The sequence below is a fragment of the Littorina saxatilis genome, linkage group LG15 (genome assembly GCF_037325665.1).
Source record: "Littorina saxatilis isolate snail1 linkage group LG15, US_GU_Lsax_2.0, whole genome shotgun sequence".
Classification (NCBI taxonomy): Eukaryota; Metazoa; Mollusca; class Gastropoda; order Littorinimorpha; family Littorinidae; genus Littorina; species Littorina saxatilis.
The window spans coordinates 42,495,394-42,509,002 of NC_090259.1; the positions used below are offsets into that span (position 1 = coordinate 42,495,394).

Below are 13,609 nucleotides of genomic sequence, written 5' to 3' on the forward strand. Positions count from 1 at the left end.
TAACAAACTGCCATTGATTTCCCGGCAGACAGCCTTCTATTTCTTACTTGTTACTTTCCGGCTACATCGAACATTTTGAACTCATTTGCATAACGAATGCCTCTTTTAACAAACACGTTTTCATCGCCCCAGAGCCGTTTTGTCTCTAAAAGTCACAAGGCTACAACGAACTGATGTCAATAATTGTCTCCAAAGACAAAAATACACAAACACAAGTGCACATCGCGTGATGAGCGAACTCTGAACAAACTAACAGCGGGAGGTGCACGGAACAGATCGAACCAAAACCGAAAGTTGTGGTGACGTCGTGACATTTTGCGATGTACGTCAGCGAAGCTCGTGCACATGTGGTCTGTCTTGCTAAAAACAATGGCTGACAAACATGGTTTCGAAATCTGGAGCTGTTTTTTTGTTTTCTCCGATCCATGACCGAGTGACGCGATATAGAACCACGCGTTCGTTTGAATCAATACTCTCCTCAGGCAGTGAAGTCTCCTAAATTGCTCAACACTGTGGACAGTCCGGAGTGCAGTAATGTCCCGTGAATGAGCGAGTCAAAGTTTTACTTTTATCGTGAAAACTGATGCTTTTCATGCACCTCCCGCTGTTAGTTTGCCGCTCTCTATGGATTATATTACGAAGCTGTTGAAAACATGCAGAGATTGTACTCTCCAAGGAAAGATCGATGGGACGAGCACAAAGAGCATAATTGTAAAGTTATGATGTTGCGCTATATAAATGCTCATTTATTATTATTATTATTATTACGATCATTTGAAGGTGATTGGGAAAACTTGTCTTGAGGCCATTTAGGGTTGAAAACTCTACAGCGAATTACTGATATAACGAACTAAAATGTATCTCCCTTGAGATTCGTTGTACCCGGACTCCACTGTAATTTCAAAAACCAGTTCAGTTAATGATACATTATTATTTTTATGTGTGATTTACAAAGAAAAGTTTCTGTCTAGTTTTCAGACTGTCTTAGTGGCCAGATATTCAGTGTTGCATTGTAGAGACCTTTATTGTTATACATTGTTCACATTGCTGTATTAATGTACACAGCAACCAAAACGCAGATAGCAAGCATCATATTGCAGAGAACTTTATTGTTAACCTGTTCGCTGCCAGTAAATATTTGCATACAAAGCATTACCAGTATTTACTTGAATTGACAACTTACAATGTGCCCTCGATGTATAAATGGATACACCACACACGCACACATTCTTTGTTTGTTTGTTGTTCTTCTTTGTTGTTTATTGAACAGTTTGTTGATTGTTAACACTTGTACGCCAGCTATGTTGACCAAGTTTTTTTTAGCCGAGACCAGCTGTGCTGCAGCCAGTTACTCAAAATTGTAGTAACTGTGTAGTAACACGTTGGAATGCAGGCGTTAGATCGACGTTACAGGAAGCGACTGAAGCTAACAGTCCGAGCGGATATATCCGTACCTGGTCAGATAGAGCCATATGAGTTGGTACGGCTATATCCGTACCTGGGAGACAATGAGTTGAAGCAAGTTACCAATATAATGTACAGGGCAACCACAATGCTGACAGCATCACGGAGCGCATCGCTGGACTGGAACAGAGGCTGGCAGATCTGGAGGGCTCGGCCAGTCAGCGTCGTGGTGGACTGATCGACAATTCGGCCTTCCTGCAGTTCATGTGGAAGACTGACGTCGTCGACAGCTGGATCGGTATGTTCACTTGATAGCTTGAAGATCTTCAGAGCCTATTGTGGGCTTTGAAACCACGATATTCTGAACCTTGTGTTGGCTTTCAAACCACGATATTCTGAACCTTGTGTTGGCTTTCAAACCACGATATTCTGAACCTTGTGTTGTCTTTGAAACCACAATATTCTGAACCTTGTGTTGGCTTTCAAGCCAGAGCAGGGGGAAGTAGGTATTATTCCCCCCTCTGCTTCTTTACCTCTGTAAACTTGTAGAGCTAGTTATTTTTCGATAATGACCCAGCAACCAAACAAATAACGAGCCAGCAACAGCCTGAATCCTCGATAGTGCAATGGGTTGAGAAGCTGTTCTGTTTTGGTACTACTTTTGCGACTGAAAAGTTCAAAACGCTCTATACGTACGAAATATACATCTCTGGAGCAAACAATACAAACATACCGCATTTAAATTAACAACTACAGGCCTGAACACATGAATCTCCATATAAAATCCATGAGTTCGGTTGTTTTCTGAATATAGATCTGCTGTGCACACACCGTTCATCACAAGCAAATTCCCAAGGCAAGTAACTCATACTCTTGCCGACAAGAGTAGTTCCCCTTCTTTTAACGCAGTTTCTTCGACAACACTGACTGCAATCCGACGGTCAGTTTTCAACAATATTTCATTTTATAAACAGATCACACGCAACCAAATGCACACATCTCATCAATTTAAACAACATAAAGCGGTTTCATACACTATTTTCCCCAAAAAACTGAACTTCATACAGTAATTAACGTTGGAACACGGGTGCAAAAGTTCGTCTGCTAGTCCCATTTGACGAAAGAACATTATCTTTAGCGATACTAAAACATAAACAGAACACACAATATCTGCCTTTACCGCCACAGCAGAATAACAGCTTATCTGTGTACTTGATTTTAGTCTAAAACAGGGAAACTGACAAGAAGTGTTAACAGAATGGAATGATTTGCACGGAACTATACAACCGCGCATTAATCGATCGCCTGCGCAGGTTGACTGGTTGAGTGATTCGGATTCGATCAAACTTTCGCACAAAAACTCCTGTTTTCTTTGAATAACTGAAGAAAGGGGGAATAAAGAGGTTACACACCTCGTCTCAGTGATTATTAAAAATAATGGTCTCAGTTCGCGGTCATGAAAAAGCTCGCTGAAGCTCGCATTTTTCATGATCCGCTAACTTCGACCATTATTTTTAATAATCACTGAGACTCGGCATGTAACCTCTACATAATGCCTATATCGCAGCAAATGAGAGATTTGTGTCTTGATGCTTTCCTATGCTGCACGAATGAATAACTCGGGTGTCTGCCGGGAAATGTGCTATTCTTACCCTTTTCAGTGTTATGTCAGTGGCAGGGGGATGGAAGCACTTGCTAATGAGTGGGAGTGTGTATGCGCGTGGTGTGCACGAGGATGTATGCACGTGAGTGATATTTGTAAATGTGTATTATGATAATATCATCTTTGTATATAATATTGAAATTGTTATATCTCGATGTACAGCGCTAAGAGCATAGTTAAATTTGTGAAGCGGCGCTATATAAGCTATCTTTATTATTATTATTATTATTATTATCAGCGAGGTGTTGTGTTTTTTAGCTGACAAAGAGACGCAGGTGAGATCGGAGGACTTTGGGCGGGACCTGTCCTCCGTACAGACCCTCCTTACCAAACAGGTGAGTAAGAGAACAGGGACTGTGTCTTTCTGAACACCGATTGTGTCTTTCTGAACACTGATTGTGTCTTTCTGAACACTGACACTAACTGTGTCTTTCTGAACACTGATTGTGTCTTTCTGAACACTGACACTAACTGTGTCTTTCTGAACACTGATTGTGTCTTTCTGAACACTGATTGTGTCTTTCTGAACACTGACACTAACTGTGTCTTTCTGAACACTGATTGTGTCTTTCTGAACACTGACACTAACTGTGTCTCTCTGAACACTGATTGTGTCTTTCTGAACACTGACACTAACTGTGTCTTTCTGAACACTGATTGTGTCTTTCTGAACACTGACACTAACTGTGTCTTTCTGAACACCGATTGTGTCTTTCTGAACACTGACACTAACTGTGTCTTTCTGAACACTGATTGTGTCTTTCTGAACACTGACACTAACTGTGTCTCTCTGAACACTGATTGTGTCTTTCTGAACACTGATTGTGTCTTTCTGAACACTGATTGTGTCTTTCTGAACACTGATTGTGTCTTTCTGAACACTGACACTAACTGTGTCTCTCTGAACACTGATTGTGTCTTTCTGAACACTGATTGTGTCTTTCTGAACACTGATTGTGTCTTTCTGAACACTGACACTAACTGTGTCTTTCTGAACACCGATTGTGTCTTTCTGAACACTGACACTAACTGTGTCTCTCTGAACACTGATTGTGTCTTTCTGAACACTGATTGTGTCTTTCTGAACACTGATTGTGTCTTTCTGAACACTGACACTAACTGTGTCTTTCTGAACACTGATTGTGTCTTTCTGAACAATGATTGTGGGTTTCTGTGTCTTTCTGAACACTGATTGTGTCTTTCTGAAAGGCTGGAGAAATGAACAGTTGGCTTAGAGGTTTGTTGGGTTTTTTTGTGCTGTAATTTGAGAAAACAATGTTAGCATTTTCTGAAAGGGATGGATAAAGTGATGTTATTGCTGTTCTCACCCATTAATTATAATAATAATGATTTTTTGTCCGCGAGTCTTATTGATTGGCTCCATACGCTTGACAATTTCATTCTAAAACAAACAAGCAAAAGCTTAGACTGTGGTGTTCCTCCGAAAGCGGCGTATGGCTGCCCGAATGGCGGGGTAAAAACGGTCATACACGTAAAAACCCACATATGCAAAAACATGAGTGAACGTGGGAGTTTCAGCCCACGAAGGGAGAAGAAGTGCTTATTTTCTGCCATTGTCTACATCATGTGTTTTTGTTAATGTCACAATGCTCTGAATTGCCTTTCCCATACTGTGAACCTACCAATACATGCATGTAACCTTTTCTGAATAAAAAAATTGTGAAGAAAAAAATTAAAAAAAGAAGAAGTGCGGTGTGATGGAAATTGTGGTGTGATTTCAGGAAACTTTCGACGCGGGCCTGCAGGCCTTTGAGAAGGAGGGCATCCAGACCATCACCACACTGAAGGACCAGCTGGTCAACGCTCGCCACGCCCAGACAGAGGCCATCGAGCGTCGTTACAATGATGTCATCGCCAGGTGAGCTTTGAGACTGCAGGCATGGGCAGTTTTTCCCTGACAAGCGCAATGGCCTTGTTGATAAGACATTGGCCTCCCAAGCGGAAGGTCGTGGGTTCGAATCCTGGCCGCGCTTGGTGGGTCAAGGGGGAGATTTTTTCAATCTCCCATGTCAACTGATGGGCAGACTTGCCAGTGTCTTATCCCCCTTGATATCCTCGTGTGTACACGCAAGCACAAGGCCAACTGCGCGCGGAAAAGATCCTGTAATCTATGCCAGAGTTTGGTGGGTTATTGAAACCAAAAATATACCAAGCATGCATCCCCCCAAAGCGGCGTATGGCTGCCTAAATGGCGGGGTAAAAACGGTCATACACGTAAAAGCCGTGGGAGTTGCATCCCATGAACAAAGAAGAAGAAGGAGGTTTTTCTCCCTTTGAGCTTTTTGTTTTCTTCGGGCCACCAGGAATTTTATTTAGTGCATTGAAAACTAATAGCATATGGAGCCATTGTGGTTTAGGTTGAAGGTGATAGCTAGGGAAACGAAGGAGTCAGAGATATTTTATATTGAGATGATATGACACTGTTTAGCTTGGTCTCCTGTTGAAGAGCAGAGACAGATCACTTTGGCGCCATCCAATCCAGTGCAAATTTCACTTTAATTGTGACCGCCCTGATATGGCCCTTCGTGGTCGGCTGGGCGTTAAGCAAACAAACAAACAAACAAACAAACAAACAAACAAACTTTAATTGTGAACACATCTCACATTATTACCCTTGTGAGACAATCCAACCAACGTAAAAACTTTGAAGCCTGCTTGTGTTACAGTGGAACCTCCCTTTTAAGACCTACACAAATCTGAGAAAATCAGGTCTTGAAAATGAGGGAGTGGGCGGGGATGTAGCTCAGTCGGTAGCGCGCTGGATTTGTATCCAGTTGGGCGATGTCAGCGTCAGTTCGTCCCCACGTTTGGCGAGAGATTTATTTCTCAAGAGTCAACTTTTTGTGCAGACTCTCCTCGGTGTCCGAACACCCCCGTGTGTACGCGCAAGCACAAGACCAAGTGCGCATGAAAAAGATCCTGTAATCCATGTCAGAGTTCAGTGGGTTATAGAAACACGAAAATACCCAGCATGCTTCCCCCGAAAGTGGCGTATGGCTGCCTAAATGGCGGGGTAAAAACGGTCATACACGTAAAATTCCACTCGTGCAAAAAACACGTAGTGTACGTGGGAGTTTCAGCCTACAAACGCAGAAGAAGAAGAAAAAAAGGAGGGAGTCTTAAAATGGGGGTAATTTTACAGAGGTTATGAACAGAAAGTCTGAAAAAATAGGGTCCTAAAAGGGAGGAAGTCTTAAATTGGGGGGTCTAAAAAGGGGGGTTCCACCGTATGTCTTCTCTTCATTCAAAGCTAAATTACTTGCCCCTTCTGTAACACCCACTGTTTTCATTTTCCCACCAGGTGGCAGAAGCTGCTTGCCGACTCTGACGGGCGGCGCCAGAAACTGCTGTTGCTGCAGGAGCAGTACCGCCAGATCGAGGACCTCTACCTCACTTTCGCCAAGAAGGCCTCCGCCTTCAACTCCTGGTTCGAGAACGCCGAGGAGGATCTCACCGACCCTGTGCGATGCAACTCCGTAGAGGAAATCAAGGTGTGTGGGGTGTGCTTGTGTTCAGTCAACATTATGAACTTCTCTGTTTTTGTTTTGTGAATTTTATTTGTTCAACTCCTGGTTTGAGAATGGTGAGGTTAACCTCACCGACCCTGTGCGATGCTACTCTGTGGAGGACATCAAGGCTAGAAGGAGTGTCAACAGTATTGTTCGCATGAGGGTGTGCTTGTGTTCAGCGAAAGTTTTAAACTCCTCTGTGTTTGTTTTGTGAAGTCTATTTCTTCAACTTCTGGTTTGAGAACACTGAGGAGAACCTCACCGACCCTGTTAGATGCAACTCTGTAGAGGACATCATTGCAGCCAGTAATAGATGTCCAGGAACGGGTTGAAGCATTTTTGTGCACTGCGCCAAATTTACCCCTCCAGAAGAATACACAGCCTTTGACAATCGTCGCTGATACAGGCCCCTTTGGAGATGTCTCTGCAAGAAAAGACTAAAGAACTTCGAAGAAAAGGGAGCAGCCAAAACCTTGGAAAAGAAAGAATGACGCAAGCAGAGCAAAGCTTCCGATGAGACATTCCCCTGCAGCATAATTATGAAATGTTTGCCACTCATCCGTTGCGCTGACGGGGGAGACTCCATCCTCATTGATATACATGTAGTTGAATAAAACATCACTCATTGTGTGTAACATTTTCACTCCAGGCTCTGCGAGAGGCCCACGACCAGTTCAAGGCATCTCTGAGCGCGGCCCTGGCAGACTTCAACCAGCTGGCGGCCCTGGACAAGCAGATCAAGGCTTTCGACGTGGGCCCCAACCCCTACACCTGGTTCACCATGGACGCCCTGGAGGAGACCTGGAAGAACCTGCAGAAGATCATCAAGGTGAGTGGATGCATAGTGTGTGTGTGTGTGTTTGTTTGAGTGTGTGGGGTACAGAATGTGTGTATTTGTGTGTGCTTGTGTCGGGGGGGGGGGGGGGGGGGATACAGAACCTATGTGGGTGTGTGTGAGTGTATGTGCAGAATTTGGGTTTGTGTATGTGCAGAATGTGTGTGTGTTTGTGTGCAGAATGTGTGTGTGTGTGTGTGTGTGTGTGTGTGTGTGTGTGTGTGTATGCAGAATGTGTGTGTGTGTGTGCAGAATGTGTGTGTGCACAGAATGCAGTGGGGCGTGTGACTATGCCATGTTGAAATTTAGGCGATTTGATGAGCATTCTGGCAGGCAATGTACTCAAAGAGAGTAAGATCTGAAGCAAGGAAGATTAACAATCATACAATAGTGTTCGTAGCTCAGAACGAAAGTATTTTCAAAATCATACATGCATCCTTGATAATTTATGTTGGGTATGTGTTTGTATGCATCAATGTGTGTGAGTAAATTCGTGTATACAGTATGTTTGTGTGTCTTTGTGGTTCTATAAATGTCTTTCTGTGTTCTTCATGTTGCTTACAACCCCAGAGTGATAAAAACATTGTGTGTCATTTTCCCAGGAGCGTGACACAGACCTGGAGCGGGAGGAGAGGCGGCAGGAAGAGAACGACCAACTGCGCAAACAGTTCGCCCAGGCGGCCAACACCTTCCACGGCTGGCTCACAGAGACCAGGTCAGTCAGCGGTGCACAGCTCTGTGGTTTTCATTTTCTCTGCAGTTTTCTAGTATGTTCGTCATGGCCCTTCTTTCGTGGAAAACATGAAGTTCTTGTGATAAATATTTTTTAAATGCCCTCCCCCGCCCCCTTATCTCATGGCCCTTCTTCCTTGGAAAACATCAAGTTCTTGTAATACATTTAAAAAATGGCCTCACTCCACCATCTCTCCTCCCCCTCACAGATGTTATATTATTTGTGCTTGAGTTATTATGAGTTCTTGACCTGGTATTTGATTCTTGAACAATAAATATGTGGTAACTTTTTGTTATCAAGCTTCACGAACGTTGAACCCCTCAGTGTTCTGTCTCGTATTCTATGTTTCCTTCTGTCTTTGTGTGTCTCTTATGACTCTGATGTATGGGTTAGTTTGCTTGTATTTTCTAATGTCATGATTTGTATATCGTGTGTGTGTGTATATGTGTATCTGTGTGTTTCTGTGTGTGTGTGTGTGTGTGTGTGCGCGCGAGAGGTGTTTATTGGAATTGTAAAGCGCTTAGAACTGTGAATCGGGACTTGCGCTATAGAAAAGTGATTTATTATTATTATTATTATTTATGTATCAACTGTTGACATTCCAGAATGTGGCTTCTGGCGGGGTATTATTGCATGGAGTGCTTTAGCTGTAGGACGGAATGTTGATAGCCCAAAGTGGGCGTAGGACGATGCTGTGGGATTTAATTAATCCTCTTTAACATCACGCTCTGCATGTTAGAATGACATGGAGTGTGGTGAGAGTGAAGAGAATGGACACAGAGGGGGACAGTGCAATCCCCCTTTTAAGACCTCCAAAAATCTGAGAAAATCAGGTCTTAAAATGGAGGGAGTCTTAAAATGGAGGGAGTCTTAAAATGGAGAGAGTCTTAAAATGGGGGGAAATTTACAGAGGTTATGAACAGAAAATCTGTGAAAACGGGGTCTTAAATGAGAGAGTCTTAAATTGGGGGGGGGGGGGGGGGGGGTGGGTCTTAAAAAAGGGGGTTCAACTGTACATTAATACTCCCTGTCCTCTGATATGAGGCTACATAAAAAGTGGCCATAGAATAGAGTGTTCGCAGCAAAGACCACAGGGTCCTCCCCATCTTCCTCGCTCCATTTAGCAGGCCCCCTTTTTTTCTATCCAAGCTGCCCTTGCCCCTTGATTTGTGGTAAAAAAAAAAAAGGAAAAATTTCCTTTGTACTGGAAACTTGCATTCTCCCAGTAAGGTAATATATTGTACTACGTTGCAAGCCCCTGGAGCAAATTTTTGATTAGTGCTTTTGTCAACAAGAAACAATTGACAAGTGGCTCTATCCCATCTCCCCCCCTTTCCCCGTCGCGATATAACCTTCGCGGTTGAAAACGACGTTAAACACCAAATAAAGAAAGAAAGAAAGGAAAAATTGATAGAGGGTACGTTCTTGTGACTTAGTTTTCCCTTATCTATGTCTTGTCCTGTAAAGTGATATACTTGTGAAGCGATCTGCACACACAAAAAAAGAGAAGAAGAAAATAAAATAGAAGAAAAATAGAGGGTTGGTGGCTCAAGAAAGGGGGTAGGGGAGGGGGTCAGGCCAGGGTTGGGTGGTGGTTAGGGGTAAGGTTGGAATAAGGTGTGGGCCTGAAGTAGCCTTGTGTTTGCGGTGGGGCTGGTAGCATGATAGAGACAACACTGCAAGAAAGCTTCTTGATTAACAAAAGATGTTTATTTTCAAACTGTAACAGTTTCTGAATCATACAGTATTTTCTGCATCTTTTTATAACAGTATTTTCTGCTCTTTTTATATTTAGTCAAGTTTTGACAAAATATTTTAACATCGAGGGGGAATCGAAACGAGGGTCGTGGTGTATGTGCGTGCGTGTGTGCGTGCGTGCGTGTGTGTGTGTGTGTGTGTGTGTGTGTGTGTGTAGAGCGATTCAGACTAAACTACTGGACCGATCTTTATGAAATTTGACATGAGAGTTCCTGGGTATGAAATCCCCGAACGTTTTTTTCATTTTTTTGATAAATGTCTTTGATGACGTCATATCCGGCTTTTCGTGAAAGTTGAGGCGGCACTGTCACGCCCTCATTTTTCAACCAAATTGGTTGAAATTTTGGTCAAGTAATCTTCGACGAAGCCCGGGGTTCGGTATTGCATTTCAGCTTGGTGGCTTAAAAATTAATTAATGACTTTGGTCATTAAAAATCTGAAAATTGTAAAAAAAAATAAAAATTTATAAAACGATCCAAATTTACGTTTATCTTATTCTCCATCATTTGCTGATTCCAAAAACATATAAATATGTTATATTCGGATTAAAAACAAGCTCTGAAAATTAAATATATAAAAATTATTATCAAAATTAAATTGTCCAAATCAATTTAAAAACACTTTCATCTTATTCCTTGTCGGTTCCTGATTCCAAAAACATATAGATATGATATGTTTGGATTAAAAACACGCTCAGAAAGTTAAAACAAAGAGAGGTACAGAAAAGCGTGCTATCCTTCTTAGCGCAACTACTACCCCGCTCTTCTTGTCAATTTCACTGCCTTTGCCATGAGCGGTGGACTGACGACTCGGATGCTACGAGTATACCGTCTTGCTGAACAATGGCATTGCGTTCAGTTTCATTCTGTGAGTTCGACAGCTACTTGACTAAATATTGTATTTTCGCCTTACGCGACTTGTTTATTTTTTGGTTGGCAGTAATAATCTGTTAAGCTTTAACAGTGACACAAATGACCAGCTTTGCAGAATAATCTCTCAGTTTTGTTTCGTTTCTTTTAGAAGTTATGATTATGATTTGCCGCTGATTCGTCTATGTTTAGTTCACCACTTACATCGACAGTGTTAAGTTGAACTTTGTTTTTTGTTGCAGCTTAATAATCTGAATTCTGTGGAATGCACTAAAGTTAGAGCATGGATTGAAAAATCGAGTATGAACTCTGTAAAATGTTGCCCATAAATTGAACAAGATGAATTTGGCAAAGCAACAGTGCAAGGTGCATAACATGCTCAAAGTTTAAGACAGAGTTGTGTGTTGCATAGTTTTATTTTGAATTCTGAAATTTGAAGTCATTCTGTCCTTGCATTTTATGAATTGACAAATTCCGGAAATAAAACTCTGTTTGGTTTGACCTTGTAGGCTTACCTCATTGTTTCTATGGAAACTAGGGAAAGCAACTCTCCACAACCAATACAAACTTTACAGAGTTAGTTCCGAACATTGTCTATTTTATTTTCTCTCTTCCACATATTAAAGTTGAGACATAAAGATGCTGTTTGTAGAACATTATAGATGACAGTCATGGTCAGTTTATGATCATAGGTTTTCAGATAAATATTTGAACTATCTGCCTGTAGTCAGCTTGGATGGTCAAAGTACCAGGAACGGTACAAATGTTTGTTTGTTCGTTCATGGGCTGGAAGCATGCTGGGTATTTTCGTGTTTCTATAACCCACCGAACTCTGACATGGATTACAGGATCTTTTTCGTGAGCACTTGGTCTTGTGCTTGCGTGTACACACGGGGGTGTTCAGACACCGAGGAGAGTCTGCACACAAAGTTGACTCTGAGAAATAAATCTCTCTCCGAACGTGGGGACGAACTCACGCTGTCAGCGGCCAACTGGATACAAATCCAGCGCGCTACCAACTGAGCTACATCCCCGCCCGGTACAAATGTAATACCCAGCTGTCTTTGGGAAAACATCTTTGTTGATCAATAGAACCCCCCTTTGAAGACCTCCAAAAATCTGAGAAAATCAGGTCTTAAAAATGAGGAAGTCTTGAAATGGGGGTAAATTTACAGAGGTATGAACGACAAGTCTGAGGAAAAAGGGTCTTAATAGCTTTAAAGGGAGGGAGTCTTAAATGGGGGAGGGTGGGTCTTAAAAAAAGGGGGGGGGGGGGGGGGTTCCACTGTATGACTTTTTTTTTCATCCTGTTATGTTTTTTTTGTTCCTTTGTTTTTATTTCATGTTATAGGACTGGGTGGCCGAGTGGTAACGCACTTGCGCTCGGAATCGAGAGGTTGCGTGTTCGACCCTGGGTCGAGCCGCTATTTTCTCCCCCCTTTCCTAACCTAGATGGTGGGTTCAAGTGCTAGTCTTTCGGATGAGACGAAAAACCGAGGTCCCTTCGTGTACACTATATTGGGGTGTGCACGTTAAAGATCCCACGATTGACAAAAGGGTCTTTCCTGGCAAAATTGTATAGGCATAGATAAAAATGTCCATCAAATACCCGTGTGACTTGGAATAAAGGCCGCGAAAGGTGAACATTCGCCTAACAGGCTTTGAGGTTTGCTGGTCGATGTGAATGCGTAATATATTGTGTAAAAAATTCCATCTCACACGGCATAAAAGCGCTTTGAACTTCGGATAAGGCGCTATATAAATAAAGAGAATTATTATTATTATTATTATATAAGGACACTAAGCAGGCTGTAGGATGGTAAACACTTTCTTTAAATGTAAAGGTAGTCACTGGCAGTGTGACTTAAGTGGAATGGTGTGTATTTCAGGTCAGCCATGATGGAAGGATCTGGAACTCTGGAAGAACAGCTGGAGGCCACCAAGGTAATTTGATGTCAAAACTCTCTCTCTTACACAGACTTTGTTCTTTAACTCTTTTAAATTGTATACAGTAGAACCTATCTCTTGAGACCTTTAAACATCTGAGAAAATTGGATCTTGAAAAAGGAGAGTTTCAAAATTGGGTCAATTTACAGACAGAGGCGATGAACGAACAAAATGAAAGAGTAAGGTCTTAAAAAGGAGCAAGTCCTAAAATAGGGGGGGGGGGGGGGGGGGGGGGCACGGCTGTTCCTAGCTTGTGTTTTTGTGTGAGTTAAACATAGCCCAGCAGAGAGAATAGTTTGGCTACCAACAGCTGCAACCAGCACACTGTTAAGCTCACTTGCCTGTTGTACCCAACTGCTTCCACGCTATACTGGGAAATCTATTGAGGTCTAACGAATGACGTCTCACAACGTGCGCAGTCGTCCTTGGCGGTCAAGAATGCCGCCGCGATCATTGCGCAGACGACACTTCTAGACCGCCAATATTTTTTGTGCGCATCACGTGCTCCACATCAATCGGCCGGAAACGAAGCAATTGGGAAACCTGGATACTGGGAGATCGGCCTTCTGAGTGCATAGCACTGAGAGAGCTACTAGCTGCTGTGTTATCTTTGCTGTGGCGAAAGGATGGGTGCTAAAAATAGCCTGCAGCTAAGCTAGAGTAGCAGAAATGAAGCCCTTTGAACAGCCGGGGGGGGGGGGGGGGGGGGGCACAAAAGGGGATTCCACTGTGCACATGTCTTTCATTTTTGACTCTGTTTTCTTGAGTGCAGAAGAAAAAAACATTATCAGCAGTAGCCAAACTAAATGTGAACATTTAATATTTCAGGAAAAGCAGAATACTGGTTGAATGTTCACTGTGTTTCATGGA

General features: G+C 42.6%; 1 protein-coding gene across 8 annotated transcripts in view; it reads left to right on the top strand.

Moving 5' to 3' along the window:
- Positions 1-13,609, top strand: part of LOC138949369 (spectrin alpha chain-like) — a 90,524-nt gene that overhangs the window by 69,013 nt on the left and 7,902 nt on the right. For 5 of the 8 annotated variants that reach the window (XM_070321180.1, XM_070321179.1, XM_070321183.1 and 2 more), the window contains 8 exons: positions 1,543-1,702; positions 3,326-3,402; positions 4,810-4,946; positions 6,390-6,579; positions 7,247-7,426; positions 8,035-8,147; positions 8,771-8,788; positions 12,682-12,736. In XM_070321180.1, the coding sequence (XP_070177281.1) occupies positions 1,543-1,702; positions 3,326-3,402; positions 4,810-4,946; positions 6,390-6,579; positions 7,247-7,426; positions 8,035-8,147; positions 8,771-8,788; positions 12,682-12,736 (930 nt within the window). The remainder of the gene's footprint in view (positions 1-1,542; positions 1,703-3,325; positions 3,403-4,809; positions 4,947-6,389; positions 6,580-7,246; positions 7,427-8,034; positions 8,148-8,770; positions 8,789-12,681; positions 12,737-13,609) is intronic. The other 3 variants (XM_070321182.1, XM_070321184.1, XM_070321186.1) reach the window with 1 other exon arrangement.